This window comes from Aythya marila, assembly GCF_965140915.1.
Source record: "Aythya marila genome assembly, chromosome: 8".
In the NCBI taxonomy this organism is placed as follows: Eukaryota; Metazoa; Chordata; class Aves; order Anseriformes; family Anatidae; genus Aythya; species Aythya marila.
This window is the reverse complement of record NC_139049.1, coordinates 32,497,590-32,522,652: the sequence shown is the minus strand read 5'-3', so window position 1 is coordinate 32,522,652 and position 25,063 is coordinate 32,497,590. Positions and strand designations below refer to the sequence as shown.

The window sequence follows — 25,063 nt, the reverse complement described above, 5'->3', positions numbered from 1 at the left end:
CTCTAGTGATCACATCTGTGGTGATACTGTGCAGTAACAATGGCCATGTCTCAGGTGAAGTAGTTCTTCAGGAGCTACGTCAAAACCAGCTCCCCAAACTCCATTCTTGCACCAACATGAACACATTCTTGTGCAGCTTGACTGATAAACACCAAGACAACGCACAAGATACAGATTCATAAAATATAGCTTAGTTTTATTTTGAATAGAAAATGCCAAGTCCATAATTGAAGTTATGGACTATGGAGTAGTTCTTTATTATTTCGAACTACATTCTGCTATTTTAAGTAAAATGAAAGCCCTGGAGTTTGGCTGCTAACAGCAACAGACTGATACACAACACTGTCCTCAGATTCTGAGCACTTGTCTTGGAAGAGGAGGACATGTCTTCTACTAGAGGCATTCACTTAGTTTTCTCTAACCCACCCCTAAAACTTATTCAAACTGAGATGCACCCATCTCACTGTCATCTGGGTTTTCTTCTCACATATACAGTGGAGTACTCCACAGCAACCTCTAACTTGGCCGAGACACAAAATAGGGGCATTATCATCCTTAAAATGGGTCCTTTTCTCTCCTTTCATAATAACAAAACGAAGAACAAACTTCCTTAACATTTCCTTTGTCAGCACATATTTAGTTTTAGAGAATTTTAAGTTAGTTTATAGATTTATCATAAGAACTCTTTACCTCCAAAATCAGCAACAACTGCATGTCCATCCTCATATAGAAGAATATTATGACTGGAAAAAAAAAAAAAAAAAGAAAAATATTTATTATAGATAATTGTTTAATAGTGTCTTACAGATGCTGAAAAGTTTACAGTTTTTGATTTATAGCTAAAATCTTGATGACTTTAAGTCACTTAAGACACTTAACTTAAGTCATTTAGCACATTTCTGCTAAATGAATTGAGGACAGCAGGAAATCACAGGAAAATATGATGTTTATATGTTAGACATATATTAGGTATCTCAATATAAATCTTTGCCCCAGTTTCTGGAGTTAGAGAGGAGGAAATAAATGCAGGAAAACTTGTGTTTGGTCAGCACTTGTATGACTTATCTGTCAGGGCACCTGAGATCAGAGAAATTATTTATCTAAGCTAATTAGTTGTGCTGGCACATAGAGAAGTGTTTTAGTTTTACTGAAATCTTTGAAACCATAGCAACTGCAAGCCTCAGTGAATGTAAAGGATTGGATAACGAGAACTTTAACTGACTGTTGGCAGAGATCTATTTGGAAGCTTAGAGTTAAGCCTGAGTGGATTTATCTTAAAACTACTAGAACTGACGAGTTGAATTAGGAGATTTGTGTGGTGGTTTAAATCCATTTATTGAGGGTAATGTGAAGAAAATTCAGCTTTATTTACATATTATTTGTTCAAAGACAGAGATGGAAATGGATATCTGTAAGGAAACATAACCCTACATATGTATCCATCCTGTCAATTAGAAGATTTCAAAAAATAAACTTACAAGTATGAAAAAAAAAACAACAGATACAAGAAGATTTCTACACAAGGCTATAAATATTTCTTAATCTTTTTATACAAGTGTCATCTTATGAGCAGTCAGGCAGGAGAACTGAAAACAGAATTAAAGCAAAATAGTGTAATTCTAACACTGATGCTGTGAGATGTTCCGATTAAATTAGAACCAAAAGAACATTTATTATACTTTTTCTCCTTGATAGATTTAAATGAGAGAGGAGACCAAAAAAAAAAAAAAAAAAAAAAAAAAAAAGAGCATTATCCTTGGGAAAGAATTCTCATTTTGAGACACTTTATCCAAGGACTTGCACTGAATAGAAAAAACAAACAAAAAACAAACAAACAAACAAACAAACAAAACTAGATGATACCAATAGGAAATGTAGAAACTTCTGACTTCTGAAGATGCAGAGTAGATTCAATTGTAAAAGGACATTTTTGTTTTCTGAGTGATATTGTCCTTGTTTGCTAACTCACAGGGAATCTACTAGTCCACAGTTTAATGCTCCCTAAAGGTATTCATCTTTAGTTCAGTTAAGGAAGACAGTATCAAAGGATCACAAAGGACAGGTGGATCAGAAGATGTAAAGAACCCAGAATCTAAGATCTGTGTTTTTATCATTTCGTCTATTTAGCAGTAACAATTTAGTAGCAGTTTCAGCATATTACTTACTTGTCTCATCTCTTACGTTAGGGTTTGAAAATGAGGTCAGCATTGCAGCTGCTGATTTGAGTGATTTCTTTTTCCCAGTTAAAGTAACTAAGTGAAGAATGTTCAGTAAACTAGTGGGATGGGAAGGAATGCCACTTGTAAACAGCCACATCACTATTTTATTTTATTTTATTTTATTTTATTTTATTTTATTTTATTTTATTTTATTTTATTTTATTATTTCATTTCATTTCATTTCATTTCATTTCATTTCATTTCATTTATTTTATTTTTTTTTTTTGTACGGTATTTGTAAGTTTTAGGACAGTTTTAGTGTTGAGGAACTCTCAAGATGAAAAAAAAAACATCTTAGAAGTGAGCTATGATTTATCTAGAACAAGTCTTTAAGGAGTGCATCAAAAACAGACTTCAGCAGCTCACAGCGCTCGGATTCTCAAAAGCACAAGCCTCACTCATACAAGACGTTAAACTCAGAAGTGTGGAAAGGACAGCTTTTGAGAGTTTGCTGTAGGTCTCTGTAAAGAAGAATGCAGTTCTAGACAGAAGTTACCAGCCTTGAAAACTGAACATCTGCACTGGAGGGATGCTCTGCCTGGACTCATTGGCCTTCCTTATAGGTAGGGGTACATTTTCTCAGTAGACTGCCAAGACAACATACAAATGCTGTTTTTAGCTCAGGATTGGTATTTTCATGTGGAAGGAGCATGAGCTGGTGCTTGATGTGGCTGTACCAGCTCGTCTGCAACTGGGTCAGGGATTTTTAACATGGGGTTGCACTGAGGAAGAAATTCTGGCTCTGTAGGAACTTACAGTGGAAAAAAAACATCCCTATTTATGTGGCATTTCCACTGCAACTTGAATTCAATTAATATATTGGGGACTTGGAAGCAATCTGAGTTCTATAGTTGCTAAAAGGGTACTACAAAGAATCCAAATAGCTGTAACCTCTTGTTTCTACTGTACATCCCAGTTTGAGTTGACAAATAGCTATCGATTACAGCACACATTGATTTATAACAAATTAAACAAAACTTTTAATGTGTTTATAACAAATGAAACATAACTTTTAATGTGTGTTGCTCTTGTTTGAGCAAAGAAGTCTAGGGAATCTGGCTAGGCCTGCAACAATCTCCACTCACCTCTGGAGCAGAGCCCAGAAGGGGCATCATATATCATTACTTTCCGTGCTGCTTTCCTTGTCACTTATTAGTGAAACAACAAAATTTGCTAAGCATTAATTTTCTGAAAAATTAATCTATTAGTACATGTATTTTGTGGAAAAAGAACTCTAAAATAACTGGCCAAAATGAGAGTTCTGCTTTTTCTATTTTTTACTTTTTAGCTGAGGAAGTATTTTTACTGATAATCCTTGCAGTGTCCACTCTTTGCTCCAACAAGCAGTATTGTTTCTGCCACTGCTCTGCCTGCTTTCTTCTCTATGGTCTTGCCTCAGTTGAGAAACCAGTCCTCTAATGAGGAAGTGAGGATCTTGTATTCGTGTACAGTTGCATCTTGTTCCAGCTGCATGTCTATTAGCTTATGGAGCATTTTGACTTTTGAAGGTTAGCAGCAGGGCAGTTCAATTCTTGGCAGTGTTTCTGCTTATTTTTGAGCTCAAACCTAACAAGAGAATTGCAGTCCATTCACTACTTTCCCAAGTGAGCCTAAAGGGGCTTGTTTGCCAGAGTCTGATTCTCTGGCAAAACAGCTTGATGTAGCACTTAATAACTTGTCCATAATGTTATTTGGAAGCTTCAGATAACTTCTTTCAGTTGTAGAAGTGTTAAGAAACATTACCTCATTGGTAATCCTATTTCAGTTGCTTGTAACTTGGTAGAAAATTTAAATCTGTGCTGAGCTGTGATTTGCCATGACAAAGAATAGAAATTGAAAAAATCTACCACTTGTATTTTATATTCCTGTCCTGCTTGTTGGTCATGATGGTGGCATATCAATGTTAATGTATAATTTCAGAACAAAAGAATTGTAGATAATTTTAATTAATCAAATGTAACTAACATATTAATTATTTACTCAGAGATGGGGTTTTTCTCTACAACAAACTCCTCAAGAGAAATGACAGAAGCCAATTTACAATGTGACATTTATAACACAACTGGATGAGGATTCAGGAAAAAGAAAATGAAACAATCCTGAAATGGCTACTAATATTTGCATTTACAGATTAAAGTCTTTAGGGACTACTCCAACCTTCTACATAACAAAGGACATTCAACCCCTCTGAATTCTTGACTCAGTTTAAGAAATGTGGCTGATCCAGATGATATGTTTTGAAACAAGAAGATGTGTTCCTCATTGGTGAGACAACTACACTGAAGGGGTCAAAAGACTTTTTGACTGAACTGGCACAACCATCTAAATGGTTATAGCGTAGCCTACATTACTGAAATGTACACCTTTCTGAAAGGCTTTTAGCTTGCCCTGTTACATGTGCCCAGCATATGCATTAAGTTCGTAACTCAGTAATATCTGCAACAGATGTGTTATCGCAATGATCTGGGAAACAAACTTCCTCTAATTGACTCTGGTCAGAAAGTACTGAAGGCTCATGCAGAATGCATACAGTATTTCATGCAATCTTACTTACACAGAGAGGATGCCGGATTAAAAAATACTCCAAAAGTTTTGTCACCTTCTCAAAACCTAACTCATACAACTTCCTAGGAAGAACACAACAACAACACAGCAATAACAAGAAGTTTGTTATATAACAAGTTATATAACTTGTTAATAACAAGTTATAATAATTTGTTAATAACAAGTTTGTTACCTTTCCTGATTGTGCGTATGTATAGGCATACTCGCGTTTAGTATGTAAAGCAATGTTCTATATATTTAGAAGGTTTGATGTTCGTGTGTGCATGTTGGTGGAGCGTAGACTCCCCTCACAGCCAGCGCTGTTTACTCGCCTTTTATAGCTTTTAAATATTTCTTTTATAAATATTACTAAATTCAGATTGAGATGAGACTTCATTTATAACAGAGACATTTCAAGGAAGTTGATAGTATAGAGACCAGGTTGATGTCACCAGGAAAATTAAACCTAAAGGTCTTTCAAATAAACTAATTTCCAACAGCAGGCTAGAAAATAAAGCCAGGTATTTGGGGAATTTTTCAACTTTTGTTTTTGTCCTGAATTAAGAAAATTAAGATGGAAATAAGATATTTCGTAATGTGCTGTGCAAGTAAAAAGACTGTTTCCTGCACACCTGTAAATACCTAAATAATACATAATGGTTAAAGTGTTCCAGTCTGCCTTTACCCTCTATGCTGGCACATGGTATAAATTACAATAAACCCTAGAAGCTTACATTCTTCAACTAGCAAACACCACGTATCAGAATGAACATTCCCAGGGGGAATTGCAATAAAATTCATGCATTACAGAAAACAAAAGGTCCCCCTCCTTCCTCCCCCCCCCCAACTTCTTTGGTAGAAACTAGTTCAGACGGAGTTTCCACAGTCCTGATCTAGGTTTATATGCAGGCTGGTCACTAGAGGGAGGTGCAATGCACAATTTGTAAGCATGTGACATTACCTCTGAATTTTCTTATACTGTGGATCTCTGTGATATGGAGCAATTATACCCTTTGGTAACACCTATTTTAGCTTAAATGCACATGTTCATTCTTGAGAGATAATTTAAATGACATTTATTTTGCCAGTACTAAGAAGTGCTGTGTAGAGAAAAAGAACAAAATATGGGCAATGTTGGAATAGGTAGTATTATCTTTTTGCTGACTGCTATCTTACATAGTATTACAATTTAAGATAGTTTCATTTGTTGCTTGTGTTTGTCAATATATTGTGGAACTAAACCACTAAAGAATGATGGCCTTTATCAGGTATATATATATATATTTTATCTTGCTTTATTTCTTGTATCTAATCCTTAATAGCCCCAAAAGGGAAAACAAAAGACAGAAAAAAGAGAGATTGTTTTCCCTTCCGTCAGTCTTTTAATCCCAAGAGAATGGCAATGAGTATTAAATCAAATCAGACTCTTTGACACTCTTGGTTACATCTCCCAAAGACAGGCATAGTCCTTGGTCTTTTAGAAGAGACTATTGGTTTTAAGAGCAGTGTGACACTGTAGATATAGCTTAGTGAATCTTCAAACATAAATCTTGAAAATCTAGCTTTCACCTAATATTGGCCCCCATTTCATGGCTTTTGTCTGAACTGTGGAATTTGCATCTCTTTGTCACATCTCTTCACCGCATCTCTCCATGCAACAAATTAACAAACTAGACAGGGGTTTGTTAGGAGAATTCATTCAGTCCCCAAGCACTGAATAAACACCTATATACGTTTGTACAATTATGGGCTTCTGTGAATCCATAAATGCCTTTCAGATGCATTTATTTTGTTCTTCTTCATAATATATTGAATATACAAAATGATGTGTCATTTTACTGCATTGCTTACTTACCTTTGACAGCATATGGATGTCAAAACAGAAGTGTTCCCTCCCTGTGTACAAATACATTTTAGCTACTCATGCTCAGAACTGGCTGTAGAAAGACTCTTATTTTCATAGATGTATAGCACATTTGAACACTTTTCCAGGAGGTAGCTAACTAACAACAGAGCTAGTTTCTCTCTCTTGCTTTTGCAGGCTGGAAATGCCAGGCCAGTGATCGCAAGCAGGTCTCTCTCAGAACTGAGAGGATGCCTTCAGAATAACAGAATCTCATCAAAATTTATGCACTACTGTTTCAGAGATGCTGTGTTAAGAAAACTTTTGTTATGGAATAATAAAAGATATCTGCATGCTTAGAATTTCAGTATTTTCATATTGCCATCCACCTGGACTACAGGACTTTCACTTGGGAAAACTCCTGGTGTGACTCAAATCCACAACATTCGATGAGTTGTTTATGATTTGGAAAGCTGAACACAAACATATAACATGTATTTAATACAATGAAATTGCAGTCACTAGGAAGTTAGGAACATAAGCATACTTACAGCACCATGGAACTTCAAATTGGAATTAGGGTTTAGGATTAGGATTTAGGATTAGTGGCTGAAAACCTAAGGTGAGCTAGGAGGAAAATACAAAGCTTTTCTAAAGAGACAAAGAACACAAAATAGCCTTTTTGGAAGTCACCTACTTAATATTAAGAGAATAAAAGTTTTATAATAATCCAAGAGAATGTGAAGAGGCCAGTTGATAGATGTTGATAGATGTAAGGCAATTCCAACTTTTTAAGTGCAGATAAACTAAGAAAAGATTAATATATTATTTGTTTCTTGAAGTCTTTAATACATAATGGCATTCCAAGTGAAATACATGCATTAGTCAACCAAACTTACAGCCTACACTATAGATATCAGACTATGAAGTGGTTGGTTGTGACAGCAGAGGGCTGGATTTGTTGACTCACATAATATCTCTCAGTCCTAAACTGAGTGATGACTAAATGATTCTTTTTGGTCTTATTATTTACAGAGCAGGATGAAAAAAAGACTATGTATGGTGTTTGAAAATACCTCCCAACCGAGAAAAATGATGTTCTTTCACTCCTGTATGTGTAGAAACATGCTATTTTGAATCTTTTCTCTTTTTTTTTTTTTTTCTTTTTTTTTTTTCTTTTTTTCCCTAGGCATCAGTATTATTTCAGATTCATGTCTTATTCCACATGACACTCTCAACTGAAGGTTTTTTTAGAAAAGAAGCTTATCTGTAGGATAGTTGATGACAGTTTGGAAAGCCATAGTTTGAAGTCAATACATTGTGAAAAATAAGGGATAATAGTTTTCAACTAGGATAGCATCTAGTTATAGTAAAAGGTAATCTGATTCACTTCACTGTATTTACAGCTTTTGAGCTCCTTTATTCTTAACCTCACAGTGGATCATTGCAACATCTGTGTGAAGTTATAAATGGTTGTATCCTGCAATGGGCATTGATTTCAGAGGATATTACTGTATACAAACTTCTGATGTGAGCTGTAGTACATATTGATTTCATCTGTGTCCAAATTACTTTTCTTGTAATATTGACTTTTTTTTTCTTTTTTTTTTTTCCTTTTTTTTTTTTTCTTTTTCTCCCCAAAAGCAAATATGTGTGTGCAGAAAAGTCTTCACATTAGAAAGTCTGGCTTTCAAAACAGTTGAAAGCATTTCTGTGCTGCCCTTCTATACCACTAAAAATGTTCCTGAATCACATGTTGCCATACTGTATGTAGCGGAGAATGCTGGCTAACTAAATCATAAGAGCCAATAACTATCATTTGACTCACGTACAGGAGTTCACCATGTACACGAATCTTTCATGTACACCTGTGAACTAAGGTTTCCAATACCTCTCAAAAGTACACTGCTTTTTTCAAAAGTGAATGTGTAGAAATACAGATTTAAAATCTTTACTATGATTCCCTGCTATCTCTTCCATTTTTAGAAATATAAACCCCATAAGACTGGTGCAGAATAGATATAAATGCAATTTCAAAATGCTGAAATAAGGTTTGAATTGAGAAAGGATTTCTTAGTTGCTTTCAGGGCTCAAGACAGACGATGTTACCAAATTACGAATGATCTGGCAGGGGTCATGCAAGAGGGCCCATGAAGGGGGGCCCTCTGGTGCAGCGCCTGTCTGAGTGAACACAGACAGGCATTTTTCCTGTGGGACACTGGGTAGCTCTGGGTCTGTGTGTGCATTGGTACAATGCTGCTTTCAATGCATTCTGCCCTGTCAGCAAACTGCTTAGCACAGATACAGCACTGCAGGCATTCTTCACTTCCAGCAAGCTCAAAGCAGAGACAAAGTCATGCCTGTCTACACCTGCAGGCAGGCATGTCTAAAACACTTCCAAAGCAGGTCTTTGCTTTCCCAAAACCCATAACTGGATTTTATTTTCCTCCACTGAGTACACTGTCTCTTGACCTTCCCTCTCCCCCTTTCCCTCCTGCCCATTCTCCCACCTGATCACAAGGATCATACACCAGCCACAGCAAAGGCTGCTTCTCAGCAGGACTGGAGAGAATGGGATAGCTTCTTTGTATTCTTTTCTATTTTTCTGGTGCTTCACGAAGTTTTATTCAAGGTAAACACATGGCTGTCACCAAAGCTGGACTTTAACAGGTAGTTGCATACCTCCTTTCTTTGTATGGAGATGCAGCAAAAGGAAGGTGGCTGGCCAGAAGAAGCCTGTAGTTTATTGCAAATGTGCAGGTGCTTCACCAGGTATTTTAAAAGGAAATGTTCCAACAAAGACCTCCTAACGTGAAAAATGCCAGACACAGGACTCTCAGTCATGCTGTCCTGAAACTGGCATGCTCTCTCTTTTGATGCAATACATGGCAGCAACAACTCTCCTGGGCATGTGGCCAGGTGCAGCTTGTGAGAAGGGTGAACTAGGGAAACTGCATGCAGACCAACAGAGTACTGAAGAAGCCCGGTGTCGCAAAATCAGGTCACTGAGCGGGGACCTGGAGTCAAAGGTACCAATAAGACATGCTTTACTTAGCTGTGCTCTCCCCTGCTCTGTCCCTAACACTCCTCGCAATGTCCCTAACACTTCCTTCACCAGGCAGCGAGACCCAGAGCTCTCCAAGCACTGGGGAAAAGACACCTGCATGGTCTGATCAGGGTGATAGGCTGGAGGGTTTCCTGGCACTGAGTGTGCATGGACAAAGGCAGGCCGCCTGCATGGACTGGAGACAGCCTGAGAACTGATTTCCTCAGATGGTGGAGGCTGGGGTATACCACTGCTGGTGGGACCTGTGCCTTTCTGAATGTGTGTTTTCAAAAAAGCAACATAATGACAGAGACAGGTGGACTCTATCAGTCAGTACAAAAAGAAGTGACCATATGCTCACTGATGAGCATGGTTACAGTATAGGATACATGGGAAAGCTAACACTTATTTTTGGGTTCTCTAAAAGGGCTCAATGGAATCAATTTATTGGGAATTCAATTTCACAGAGCAGCAACAATGAATCAAAATTCATTATTATGCTAGAAGGATGTCTGGAGATGTAAGCTTTTCTTTCAAAAATTGAAAACAGCTTTATGGAACCCAGTTCCTGGGAGAGACTTTGTAGTATGCACGTAAAATAGCAAATGGAAGGCAAACTTGTGAAGAACAGGTACTAAAAATTAATAATACTGAAGCTTTGAATATTTTTCTTTGTTTGTTTCTGTGCTTGATCAAGATAAAGCACTGCCAGCAGCCAAATGAAAAAAAAAAAAAGGAACTTAATGCATGTTCCACACAAAACATTACATTTATCCCAGTTTGGTTAAGTCATGTATGTCAACGTTTTGTAGAGTCAGGAACACTGAAGTAACTATTTTATATGCAGCATGAATTAGGATTATTTAACAGGTGGTTGTAACATTTTAATCTGCAGAGAAGGATCCACATGCTTAAGAGGAGGTAAAATACCATTAAATGGGGGAGTTTGGGAGAGTGAGAGCCACACGACAGAGTCAGTGCTGCATGCAGAGTTTTGCACACAGCCTGCCCTGAGCTGGATGAATTCAGCACCAGGAAAAGGTCCCTTGTGTCCTGTGCAGTGGAACTGCACCAGTCTTTAATCCTAATAGACCTATGGCTTAGGGCTCATCTATACTTTTCCAAGCAGCTCAGAAATGATCTGAAATTTGTTCAGTATCACTTATTCTAGGAGAAAAGGAAAATTCTGAGGTTTTACACACACATTCACTTGTTTTTTGAACCGCTTTGATATTATCATCATAGAATGCAAATACATATCACAGCAGGGACAAGATGTGCCATAAATATTAGCAACCAGAAAAAGCTGAAGAGAGGTGGAAAAACACCTCCTCACTTCTATACTTAACTGGGTTTAAAAAAATAAAAATAAAATAAAATAAAATAAAATAAAATAAAATAAAATAAAATAAAATAAAATAAAATAAAATAAAATAAAATAAAATAAAATAAAGGGTGATTCTGTGCCTTGTACAGAAACTTGATGAGAGAGGAAGCTGTTAAAATAAACTGGGAAGGTGAACTATTGCTACAGGTTCAAATCCTTTAGGGATTTGGAAAGAATCAAGCTCAAGGACAAAACAAAATACTTGCCAAATAAATATTTGCTAATTAAATATTTGCTAATGAAAGGCATGCACCATATCTAAGATCCAGTACAAGAATATGTATCATGACAATGAAGGCAAGATTTCTTTTGCCTTTTGTGAAATGCTTCTTTGCAGGAAGTGTATATAGAGTCTACTGAAAATTGATTTACTGATCAGAGAAGCTATTCCAATTGATTTAATTTTCAGCACAGAACACACAAGAGGAAGAAGAAAAACACCAATTATGTGCTACCAAATAAAAGAGAAAGACTTAGAAACTAGCATCACAGATTTTCAGAAAAAAAACTGAGAACATGGGGAAAGATTCAAAAAATGCTTTAGCAAGGTGAAAAAAAAAAATTACTGTACAATTTTTTCATAAAAGCATATGAATGTGGATGCAACAATGCTTACATGATATTCATCAAAATGTTGACTGAACCAAGTAAATCATGAGAGTGAAAAGTATATGAAAAAAGAAATGAAAAAGCTGGCATGCATGATGAAGGGAAAATGAAAGTAATGTTGATGGTCTCAATGAAAAAGTGTAATTTGACCATATTAGAGCTGTAGATATGAGCAAGAACAGTTAGATGAGGAATACAAATTTTACCAGATCATAGTTTTTAGGACAGATACAACTTAAGCTCTCCCAGGACTTCCACAAATCACTATCTTTAAGATTTCTAGTTTCACTTGAACCCAAACCTCAGGATAATAAATCTAATTATAAAAATGTAATGGTTACGGTGTAGCCATGACTCTCATAGTTTATATTAAATCTGATTTTAACTTCCATATATATTTTCTATCAAAAATATTTAAGCAATTTTAGTAGGATATGTGGAATTGTTTTGAGACCCCCACTAGACAGGAAATGAAAACATTAATCTAATGTAAGGCTAACTAGAGAGACTCAAATGTTGTACCCTTGCTTGAATGTAGGCACATGAATCATGCAAAAGTACAAACTTTTCTGTGGCCTCAGTTTAAATATGGCGTCTGTCAGTACCACAAATATTATCACAATTTCTTGATGTGAAGAAAATGTATTGAGCCCTAGCTCCAATTTCAATCTTTTCAAGGACTGTATAGGCTTTGAATAAACCCAGCCTGACAATAAGCTCAGTCAGGACCTGGTTTGACAGTTTTTGTGGAGAAGCCAAGAAATCAATAAACAGACCCTCTCACCCTGTCTTTACATGGCATACATAAGTGCTTCTGACAAAACAATGCTGAAATCCCATCTTGGTGCTGAGTGTATGAACATATCTGAAAGCAGGCGGTAGTCTCCAGCAGGGGCTTGTCAGGCCATTACCTCCAGTGAACACTGTACTTACCAATTTTTCTAAGGTAAAAAACATATAACCCACAGAAATAAGGTTTAGAAAATTCAGCTCACAAACACTATTGTTACCTCAATGGCACTTGGAAATTTGAAAACCACAGATGATGCAAAAGGAACTCTTAAGTCTCTGTTTTGAGAAATGCAGGAAGATAAATGTGATCTGAGCTGACAGAAGGTTAATAATGAGTTCAGGAGAATCACAATTAATTGTCTTCTGTTAAGGCCTCACACAGTTTGAAACGGTGAGACCAAGCATCATTCTCTTCATGAAGCAGAGGAAAGAAAAAAAGATGAAAGAATCAAAGTGCGTAATCACCCTGGCTTTAACAAAAGCAAGTAGTTCTGCGAGCCTGGCAGATACAATTTCTCTTTCTAAGGGCAAGAGACAGAGAAAGAATATTCAGTGCATGTTCCTTTCCCAAAGAACAGGGCCATGAAAAGATCCTTCTACCTTTAATACACTGTAGGTTTAATGAAAGGCAACTGCTATTTTAAGGTTTTAAGGGGATTTTATAACAAAGAGGAGTTGCAGACACCATCCCCATTACCACCAGGCTTCCATCCTCTCTTTCATCTTTCTCACTAAGCCAGCTCTCAGAAACTTTTACAGATAGTTACAGCCATCAAATCAAGGTTAGTTGCTCAAAGGCTTGGTCCAACCATGTCCAGCTGTTATGGCTTAAATTAAATTGATACTAAAATAGTCTTTTATTATTATTATTACTAAAGTGCTATAATCATTGTGACTACAATCCCTCACTGCTCTAAAACTCGATTTAAGTAGTAATAAGTTGATAGATGCCACTATTTCTGATAACGGTCAGAACTTCTTTTCCAGAACTGGAAAGCAAAATAAAACTCCCAATTATTCTTAAAATGGCAGAAGGATAACCCCTGTTCCAGGGTAGAGACATGAAAGATTCGTTTTCTTCTCTGTTCCATCAAGCCATGTTGCAGATTCATTTAATGCATTATGTGCATTGCATTAGATTTCAGAACTCACATAGAGGGTTACAAGCTATATGAAAATGAAAGGTAAAAAAAAAACAACATGGCTTCTGAGAAGCCACTGGCAAAACTTAACACGAAAGGGTCAGAATTTCATTCTTGGTCTTTCTGTTCAGTTATCATAAAGATTTTCATCTAGTAATTGTGTCTGTGGGCTGACTGGGACTCATGCTGAAAACATGACTTCTGCTCTTACACTAAAAAGTTTCAAAAGTTAAGCTACTCTCAGCGCTGTACATCAGCTACACTGATGTCCTTATAGCAATTTATCTTTTGACCCTTACAAATGTGATCTGGAATAAGTTCTGTTAGGCAATGATACACTTTTGGGCTCTCTAGTGAGACACTTTTCTGTGTGTGGAAAACTATTTAAAAATTCTTTTGTGCAGAAGCAGTTTTCTAACAGACAGTAGTGACAAGGCATAATGCTGAACCATAAGGTTTGGATCTTTTGCAGTCCTGAGAGAGTTACTTAGACTGTAGCATTCAGATGTGGGGATTTAGGCTTGTGCCATGATAGAGCCAAGAAGCCCAGCTCCAAAAGAAAGCATCTCACTCTGAGCTCCAAAGTTTGATGGTCTGAAAGTAAACTATGAAAGTATGTGGTTATATGAAGGAGACACAGTAAGAAAGTGGAAGATGTGTAAAGTCAGAGACAGTGGCATGACAAGAAGGAATCTTGAGTGTTAGGAGGAGGACATTGATGCTATGCAGTGGAGAATCTAGGTATATGGTATTTTATAGATACATAAAGGAAAAATAAAAATAAGGTAGTAAGAAGCCATTCTTCTAGCTGGTCATTTTTGCAGGTTGATATCCAGGTTGCTTTGTGCACAGCAACTTCTAGAAAATCCACCTTTTACTTTAAAAATTGGACACTCATTAAGGCCTAAGCCAGCTTTTCTCTTTAACTTTTTCAAAAGTCTCTAGGACTGTTGGAGCCACCTTGATGTTATAAACAGCTATATTTTTTTGAGAAATAAAAGTTTAACTTAGATAACATCTGTCCAGTGCCAAGCTCTTCCTCACTCAACAGAAAGTTTATAATACCAGAAGTTTCTCTTTCCCCTTAGTCCAGACTTTGTTGTACAAGACAAAGTCCAGACTTTGTCTGCAAAACCTAGAAGTAAAAACTAAAAGAATAGCAAGAATAGAAAAAGTTATTTAAACTGTCAAAATAAAGCATTTCAAAGGCCTCTAAAATGTAGGTCTAGGCTTTGTTAGGCTACAAGGATTTTGATAATTGACATAGCTTTGAAAGTATTCAGTCAATAAAAGCAACATACAAAATAAATTTTGACAAATTTTATGTAGCTCTGTTACAGTAAAATTGCAGAATATGGTTTATACTATTTATAATATTATGCTATTATATTAGGTCTCCATACAATCAGTATATACAGATAAATAAATCAGGTCATCAGCATTCTCCTAAACATCGCATGAACATGTATGCATACAGAAACACCGTATCTGCACATCTAAATCAAGTAACTGGGTGTGTAATTGGCAATGGTTACAGGAGGTTAATTTCTGTTTAACTTCCTCAGTATGCAGGGCTGTTTTTTTCTTTCATAACCACAGATAGAGATATTTCATTTAATAAAGGGACCTCAAGAGCATTTTTAAAAGTACTGTTTTAAACCAAAATTTCTTGGGGACTGAGAAAATTCAGCTAGGCACAATATGTCATTACATATATGCCTGGCTCTCAAATTGCTCACAATGGGCCCCTGCAAGAGACAGAATGGCTAGTTTAAGTGAATTCTGGTACAGACACAACACAAAGAAATTCCACTCAGTAGAAATGTTTCTTGTTTCTAAGAAATATTGAACATCATTGGGCCAAATGTAAGAAGATACGTTTTTGTTTGTTTTTAACAGTTGCATCCTTCAGTGACAATTACAGTTCAGCAAATGTGTCTCATGAAGTTTGCATAAAAGCAGTGAGTATTTTTCAGATCGGTTTCACTTCCAGAGGGAAATCTGGATAACTGACTCAGGCAGACTCCCTTGTCAGTCTAGACTGACTCTAATGTAGACTACCGAATGTAACAGTGTGAGTATAAGCATCAGGCAGTTAATCTAAACTAGCTGGCTACTCCCTCCTAGAACAAGCCTAGGCTCATCCCATTTCAAGACAGGCTGCTAAAATGAATGGGAGGGATTGCCTTCTGCAAGTCAAGAATAATTTCTGTTATTGACCTTAGGGGGACTAGCGACAATTTAAAATTAGGTCCCTAATTATTAGAGGGGCAATTGGTGAAATGAATCATATAGTTCCTTGGATTCCAAATATACACTGGGAGGATATACCATATTGCATAAATTGTAAAAAGGCAATCCTGCATGATTAATATATACAAATAGGATGTAAATAGTTTGCAATTTCAGATAAGAAATCTGTCAATTAAATTATTATTAGCATGAAATTGTCTACTATGTATCAAGTTATTCAAGTAAAGTGTATTAAAGCCTTCTGTAAATGTGAAAGTATCATGTCCCATTTACCCAGTCCAACTGATGCAAGCAGACCCTCCTCCAAGCTCCACCAGTTTTAATGAGATACCACACAGATACAAGAGTCTGCAAGCACAGGTGAGACTGTAGACCATTGCTGCTGATTTTAAGCTTTATATTCCCTGAATTTTAGAATAAAGAAAGGCCTTACCTGTTCAAATCACGATGTATGATTGGTTGTGTGAGATTGTGGAGGTACTCCATACCTTTAGCTACATCTACAGCAATGATTAATTTAGACTGCAGATCGAGAGTTCTATATATTGAAAAAAAAACACACAAGTATTACTCAAAGTTAATAAACAGACAAAAATAATATGTAAATCATTCTTATCTGTAAATCCTGGAACCTTTAATGTTGTTTTAAATACAAAATAATATTATGTAATCTGTGTAATATAAACGTATAGAATATAACAAAATGTCTGCATTTTTTTTTGATTAGTTATTAATTTTCTTTGTGCACCCAATAATCGTAATCAAAGCCAATTTTTTCCTATTGTGTTCCTTTTACTATTGCTTTATAGTGAAATGATTAGCATTCACATTGGTACAAATTTACTTGTCTTTCAAATTCTGTACCACAAGCCCTAGCAAAGACCAAGTGTAATACCTCTTCTGTTCATGAAGCAGGGAGAAGAGTGATCCTCCAGAAATATACTGAGTGACTATTGCAAACTGACTTGGGTCATCTAAACAAGCTCCAACAAACTGGATGACACATGGATGATTCAGTCGACAGAGAATGGAAACTTCACGGCAAAACATGTCCACATCAGATTTGGAGCAGTAGGTATTGGCTCGGTAGCTTAGAATTTACATGAGACAAAATTAAGACAAAACCATAACAAAATCATTACAAAAATACTTCAAACTACCTCATCAACCAAGTGGAATGGAAAAGGCTGGCAAGCTTACCGTTTAATTGCTACAATTTTATTTCTGCATCGTCCCTTATATACTTTTCCAAAAGACCCTAAAATAATTTAAATAAATAAATATGATGATAAGATATTTCTTCTGAACATCAAACACTTAAAATGGAGGCATTATTATTTCTGGTACCTGAGCCAATAATCTCATGGAACTCTATTTCAGAGAGCTGAAGATGGAAGTGTGACGGCAAACCGGCACGGAGGAGAAGAACATCTGCCTTTTCTGCAAAAGAAAACAGTTATCTTGTTGGTAAAACGCAGAGTCACACAGAGGTACAAAATATAAGCATTTAACTTCACAAAACCATTACAAAGTAAAAACTGATTTTCCTCCTGTAAAGTGGTTGCCTGATAATCCTATTCCCTTTTCTTTCAAAATAAACCCCAATAACAAACAAATAATTGCAACATTACAGTTGCCTTGGGCCTTCTTGGGTTTAAAATCTTATCACTGATGAACACTGTCCCATAAGAATATTCTGACTGTATCAGGTAATGATTGCATAAAATCTTTTATATGGATAATTAGTTCCTTTTTTCTTTCCTGTATAGCTAATACTTATTACTAATGCAGTGCATGTTATTTCACATCTGATCCACTCTTCAGTGACACACAGAATCTGAATTTTGCAACTTAATTTAGTTAACAAACATCTCTCTCTTGTTAATCTATTTGGCTTATTACTATAAAGTTCATCAGAATATTTCTCAATGGAACATTTCGATGCTGCTAAAGGATATAAGGATTTGATTAAACCCAGACTGACCACTTAAAATAGAAAATTGAAAGGACCACCAAAAGTGAAATATTCATATGAATGTTTTATCTATAGGTGTTTCAGAATAATGCAATTTATTCATGGATGTGTGTGTATTTCATAAGTACTAATTCACAACCCTTTCTCCTAAAAACAACAAAATATACATTTTAAAGAAAATGAAAGTAAGATGCATAGAGGAATTATCATGCTGTTGAGCACCTCTGCAGACACCAAGAAGAAAAATTTCAAGATAATTGTTTCCTGAAATTATCCTAGGGAGATATAGATACTGCTTATGCACAACACTACATTTCTGAGTTAAAAGAAATCCAAGAATAATGAATCTTGTGTGGTACATTTAGGCTGAAAAACACCTTGCGTAGAAGAGTATAAAACTCTGAGTTTTCCCTTGCCATTGAGAATACCTTTTGTCATGCTTTTAATTTTTCCTAGAGGGGATGGAACTGACACATAGGAACCATCTGAAATAAAAGAACAGAATGAGTTTTACAAAATTCAAAGATAGTATAAGCATACTGATAAGTATACAGATAAATTAACAAGGCAATGGTTGCTTAAAGAACAACAAGAACAACAAAACCAACACCAGGACGAACATACATTCAAGTATTCACACACAAAAGATTGTGGCATGTTATATTGCTGCATTGGTCAAAGAGAAGCTTGACATGAGCTGGCAGTGTATGCTTGCAGCCCAGAAAGCCAACTCCCAAAGGAGGGCCACAAAAATGATCAAGGGGCTGAGAGTTGGGGTTGTTCAGCTTGGAGAATGCTCAGGCTCCAGGGAGACCTTATAGTGGCCTTCCAGTACCAAAAGGGGGCTACAGGAAAGGGGGAATGACTTTAAACTAAAAGAGAGTAAATTTAGATCAGATATAAAGAATAAGTTCTTTACTCAGAGGGTGATGAGGCACTGGCACAGGTTGCCCAGAGAAGGTGTGGATGCCTCATCCCTGGAAGTATTCAAGGCCAGGTTGGATGGGGCTTTGAGCAACCTGGTTTAGGGAAAGGTGTCCTGCCCATGGCAGTGGGTTGGAATTAGATGACCTTTAAGGTCACTTCCATACCAAACCATTCTAAGATTCTTGAATGTGATTTGCTTATAGCTTCACTAAACTCTGTAGAACAATATTGAATTTCAGTAACATTAAGAAGGGCCAATGTAGCCTTTCATATCAGATAGATTTTGTAAAGGTACTTAGATCATATTAACAAATTCTGACAATTGGGCTGCCAGTAAGTTGGTCTGTTCAGCTCATTAAGTAGATATTTCAAAAGACCTCAGCTTTGTTTACCAAAAATTTCATCTCATTTTTCTACTTAAACAGGAGCTGAATTCTTTTTAACAGTCAACATTAAAAGTCCCTCTGGATGTTTTAATGCCAAAATGGATTTCCAATGCATGAATAAACTTGGTCCTCTAAAGATTTACTTGAACTCGATATGTACAAAACCTAAACCTGGAACAAGTTAAACTACTCTGTGGATGTGGAAAGGTAGGGAGGAGAATGATCCTGTTGCTGACTGTCGGGTTCTTCCTATTTACATGACAGGAAGTCAATGACCTGGACAAGCTGCAGTGTATAACATATTTACCTTCTCCATAGGAAACATTCTCAAAACACTGTAAAATGTTTTATCTATCTGCTTGAATTAATATTCTTCTTGCCACTTGCCATACAGATGCCAATGAGTAATTTTGTAGCAAGAAAGGGTAACTAATTCTTCCCAAGGGTGAATTATGTATCTAAAGATATTAAAAAATATGAAAGGGACTGAGCATGGAAATATACTGAATGCCAGGAATCAAATAAACATCAGAGGTAGACAACAAAAAGAGAATAGCTAAACAAGGCATTAAGGATGTTAAAAGCTATGAGTAATGATTACTGGGAAATGATCATCTCAGCTTTTAGCTTTTCTTCCTAGCAAGGAATAGAAAGCGACAACTCTATTTTCAGATAAAGGAAGAATTTTGACAGAAAAAGGGGATATATGACATGTGGAAAATGGGGATTCTTATGACACTAGTTTTCTTTGTGCCATGCAGAATAGATCCAATGCTCCTTCGCATTGGTGGAGCACTCCCAAAGACTCCCAGTGGTCTTTGGATCAGGCCGTTTGTTTAGCAATTAAAGGGATTTCTCAGACCATACCTCCCCCAGGCTGCGAATATTCATTACATGGTGATTCATCTTGAGGTCGTTTATAATGCTTCAGAAGGGTCACAATGGCATCATGACCTAAAGAAAGAGGGAATATAAGGATTTGTAGGTAAACTCAACAGTCACTTTAAAAATCAATTTATATAAAATCAGGGGATTAAGGAAAAAAAAAAAAGAACTGTGTCTCTAAAACATGTAAGCAAGGATGCAGCAATGCCAATCTAAAATTTAATATAATTTTAAACTACAGAAATACTGGGAAAATACCTAAAAGTAAGCATGTTATTTTGAGCTCACCTAATACTAACATGTGATACACGGCAATAGAAAAAAAAAACAACAACACCTGCTACAGAAATATATAAATGGAGGTTGATCGATAGAGGTTGATTGTAGTCTTCAAGAAGCCTTAGAAGGGAAACCAATGCCTGAAAATATTTCAGTTATGGTGTCCCAAACTGGACAAAATGTTTACACTATATTGCTGTAGACATTTGCTATACTCGTCATTCTTCTTGCAAAGAACCAGAGGTCTGTGTGCACACAATATGCTGAGTCTCTCAGATATCTGATGTACAAAATTCTGCTAGGTAATATTCAAAAATCCTTTCTAAGCCTTTCAAAGCTCTCTTTTCATTTATTTATTTATTTGTTTCTTTGTTTATATATTTTTCTACAGTATTTTTCGTACAAAATATTTTGCCAATATCAGGTTTCTGAAAGGCCCTTAAAGTCTACTGTTTTACTTCATTACAATCATTGTCATAATAAATAGTACTGCAATGGTTTGGAGGATGGGGGAACGTCCCAGAGTCCTCCAAATATAACTTGTATTTTTCCCCATTCCCTAGGAAACATACAGAAAAAACAGCATTTTGGAGTTCTTGTTTTGTGCTCACTGTGAAGGGTTGGGCTCAGCATTGCTTATTCATACACACAAGCTGGTAGGAAATGTTCCTGATTGCTGATTACAAATACGAGAGCAGGCAAGAAGAAAAAGACCTCATGCTTTTGGAATAAGGTTATGATGCCAAATGATCATGTACCAAATGCTTTCTTTAATTTCAATAGCTCTTGCAGCTCCATTTAATTGGAGCAATTTCCTGCCTGCTCAGTGAAAAAGCAGAAAAGGTAAGTTAAGATTTTTTTTTTTTTTCTTTTTTTTTTTTTCCCTCTCCTGTTATTAGAAACTATGTTCTCCAGGAAAGATGTTCTGCTGGTTCAGAATGCTGCTAGGAACATGAGCTCACACCAAAGAGTGTCAGAAGAGGAACAAGAGGAACACTCCTCGAAAACACAGGAAATTAATTCAAGGACAGGTTTCTACAGATAACACCTTTATAGACATCCAAACTCATAGGATGCTTGAGATAAATGTTTGAAGTGTTATTGATTAAATTAACATAAATGCTAGCCCAAAGATGGAAACTTCTTCACCAAAGCAATTAAGAGACTACTTAAATATCCTTTCACAGTCCATAAGCATGGCAATGCCAGGAAGAATAAACTGCAGTGTAGTCCGCATAAATACATGGCTGTTGAGCACTGATGGGATTCCTTCATAAACTGGCCCAGCATGGGTCTGTAACACGGGGTCCATCCATCAGGAGCAAACTGCTCCCGCCCCGTTTCCCCGTGGGCAGCAGCTCCCCCAGACCTGAGCTCCGGCCCAGGGCCTGCTCCTGAGGGGGCTCTCTATGGGCCGCAGCCTCCTCCAGGCCACATCCACCTGCTCCACCGGTGGGGCTCCTCCACGGGCTGCAGCGTGGATATCTGCTCCGCTGTGGAACACCATGGGCTGCAAAGGATCCTCTGCTCTGGCACCTGGAGCAGCTCTTCCCGTCCTTCTTCACTGGCCTTGGTGTCTGTGGGATTGTTTATCTCGTGTTTTTCTTGCTCCTCTCTAACTACAGTTGTGCAGCAGATTTTACCTTTTCTTTATTTTGCTCTCCCAGAGGCACAACCAGCATTGCTCACTGGATCATCTCTTGTCAGCAGTGGGTCCCTTTTGGAGCTGGCTAGACATGGCTCTTTTCTGACACTGGGCAGCTCCTTGTATCTTCTCACAGAAGCCACTCCTGCAGATCATCCTGCTACCCATCCCTTGCCACATATACCCAACACACCATGCAGCTGACATATCAACAGTATAACAGGAACCATGGAGAATACTCTGCTTTGAGCCATATTTGCAAGAACTGAAGATTGCTAACTCTGATGTATTGTTCCTTTTAATGCCTCCTTCATTAATAAAATTAAATCTCTTCATGTATGTCCCAGAAGCCTTTCTGAACAGGCTGTTTCCTGTTTTAGCAGCACATAAATACTTCTGTCCTTGACTTTGTGTTGAAGTAAACTCATGTTCAACAGAATATCTGAGAAGATAAAAATAAGGGCTTGTTTTTATAACCCTTCACGCCGTGAATTAGAAAGCAGGTGGTGAGAGCTCAGTCTACAGGGCTGAAGGGTTATTTTGTGCTCTTATCTCCTGTCTATACTGTTCCTATGAATTTTGTAATGAAAACCAGAAAACTGAAATACCTTTCTCATAAGCCCACATCAAACACGTCTGCTCATCCTTTTCTCCACTGGACCTGCTGGGATCACAAGCTACCAGATTCATATCAGCTCCATTATCCAGTAAAAACTGTACTAGACGAATATGACCATGATAGCAAGCACAGTGTAATCCTAGAACATCAGAGAAGCATGGTAAGCATAACTGTCAAAACACTATAGTAGGACTTGCAGCAACACATATAAAGAACAAACTAATTTACCTGATAAAGGAATATATTATGAAACAAAAACCTGAGGCAGTAGATGGAAAAATAATGCTGCAAGAACCAATCTATTGCCTGCTATACAGAATGTCAACATTTACTCTACCACCTACAAATCACATTTAACAACTTTGCATGTGAGGAAAAACAAGTAGAAGCAAAGAAGCCTTTTTTTTTTTTTTTTTTTTTTTTCTTTGCCTGTAGTAGAGACATGGAGGCATGTAGCCCTTCAGACACTACATCCTATATTCACCATCCCTAGCAGAATAATACTTTGGCCCAATTCTTAGACCTGCTTAGAAGTCTAACTATGGGAGAATCACTTTACATCACATTTTACTAGTCATATACAAGCTGGCATATCCTCACTGAACTCTTACCATTTTTAAGCCTGTTTGAAAATATATTTTAAAAATATTCAGATCTCTCTGAGAGGTAATTGGATGCTGATCATTGAATTACCATGTTAGTTACCTTGGAAATCCTGAGTGTGTATGGCAATTTTTTTTGGTGCTGGTATATGCACTAATACACAATAAAGATGAGGATGTTACCTGTATGTCCATCTCTTCCCTGGTGATTTATGCTTACAACATTCTGGTCAAGAAGAAATTTCACAAGTTCTATGTTCTTTCCATAGGTACAAGCACTGCAAAAATGAAAGAAAAAGTGAATGCTACAGTCCATGAGAGGACAAATACTTTGTGTAGCTAAAGATTTAAAAAGAATTACAAAGAGATAAAAATGGCATAACAGAATAAAAGATCCTTAGAAATGCAAATGCATGATTAATCCACCAAAGCAAATATGTTCATGTCTGTTGTTTCATGAGCATTCTAATTATTATTGTATAAATTAATAAAATCAGTTTTTCAAAGTCCTCTTATATAACACTTTGCAGTCTCACAGCATTGTAACCAAACTGTGTTCTACCACCTCATTTCTAGTTTAGAATATCTAGAACCCAGAAGGTTTCTGGGAAGAACTACAGTCAGCTTCCAAACTGGACAGAAAGAGGAACTATTATTCATATAGATGTTGGTGGACCTGATGCTCTTCCTACATTTCCTTCCCTGCCTTGCTCCTTGATCACAGTCTGGTTGTACCTCTTAATCCATGTCCTCCCCTGTATGTCAAGACATAAACGTAATATCCATGTTGAGCTCACTTTGTTCTTCACCTGGCTGGTGAGATGCTTGTTATTTCAGGTGTTGCATTGCATGCATCTAGAAATGCTATTCTATTGACAATGGTATTTTAAATATCTCACCTGTGGAAAGCTGTTTCACTGAATATATTTTCTTTAGTGAGACTTTCTGTTCCTGAGAGCTGAATTATTTCCTTTACAACTTCAAACTTTCCATTGTAACAAGCACTGAAGATGAAGTCAGTAAAGAGTTGTTAACAATGCCAACTTTTTAATTAGGTCCAAGCTATGTAAAATAGAGCTTCTCCACATGACTCACAGATGTAAAGGTGTGTCTCCATAGATATTAACCACATGTGGTTGAACTTCAAAACTGCTCTGGAGTAAGAATTTTACAATTTCATGGTGTCCAAATCGACAGCAGAAGTGCAGAGGAACATGATCTTCGTTGTCCTGAGCATTCACTGTCATTTGAGCCAGAAAGAAACCAAACAAAATATTTTATACTTAACATAACTTGTTCAGAATATTCAATAATACTTTATGTCTATTGCATATACATTATGAAAATATCTTCTACTAAAATATTGTTTTATATATTTTTTTGTTTTGTTTTGTTTTTGTTTTGTTTTATATTTTTCCTAAATAAGTGTTAGGAAATTAAATTCAAATTCAAGACTCAAGACTTGATTATCTATAGAATACCATGTTAAAGATGATTTTTAAAAATATCTTTTCTTACCATCAGCTTTGCTTCCCTCTTCCATCAAGAGCTTTGTAATATTGAGAAAGCCTTTGGCAGAAGCTAAATGGAGAGGTCTGTCTCCAACTTCTCCACTTGCATTCACATCAGCTCCAAATTTTAGCAAGAGATGAGTTACCTAATTAGTTCATCAAGATTAATTAAAATATCATATGAAAATAAATCTTTTCACAAAATCAGATGTGATTATTTTTTCAAAGTGGTGTATGGCAAATAAAGAAACTAATCTTTCAGACCAACATACAAGGAGCTTCTTAATGTTACTGGATGATGAGGTGCATGTATATGAAAAGAAGGATCTCAGGAACATATCCATGGTTCACACCTTGCTGACATTCAACCACAGAAGTGGAACGTTTTCAATCATGTGA

The 25,063-nt window shown here is 36.6% G+C and overlaps 1 protein-coding gene across 2 annotated transcripts in view; it reads right to left on the bottom strand.

The window, feature by feature from the left end:
* Nucleotides 1-25,063, bottom strand: part of TNNI3K (TNNI3 interacting kinase) — a 58,884-nt gene that overhangs the window by 22,615 nt on the left and 11,206 nt on the right. For both annotated transcript variants that reach the window (XM_082765960.1, XM_082765961.1), the window contains exons 7-18: nt 24,672-24,810; nt 24,249-24,393; nt 24,053-24,157; nt 23,337-23,431; nt 22,541-22,690; nt 19,991-20,077; nt 18,239-18,295; nt 17,183-17,275; nt 17,036-17,093; nt 16,731-16,925; nt 16,269-16,373; nt 691-743 (exon numbers count right to left, since the gene is read on the bottom strand). In XM_082765960.1, coding sequence (XP_082622086.1) covers nt 691-743; nt 16,269-16,373; nt 16,731-16,925; nt 17,036-17,093; nt 17,183-17,275; nt 18,239-18,295; nt 19,991-20,077; nt 22,541-22,690; nt 23,337-23,431; nt 24,053-24,157; nt 24,249-24,393; nt 24,672-24,810 — 1,282 coding nt within the window. The remainder of the gene's footprint in view (nt 1-690; nt 744-16,268; nt 16,374-16,730; nt 16,926-17,035; nt 17,094-17,182; nt 17,276-18,238; nt 18,296-19,990; nt 20,078-22,540; nt 22,691-23,336; nt 23,432-24,052; nt 24,158-24,248; nt 24,394-24,671; nt 24,811-25,063) is intronic.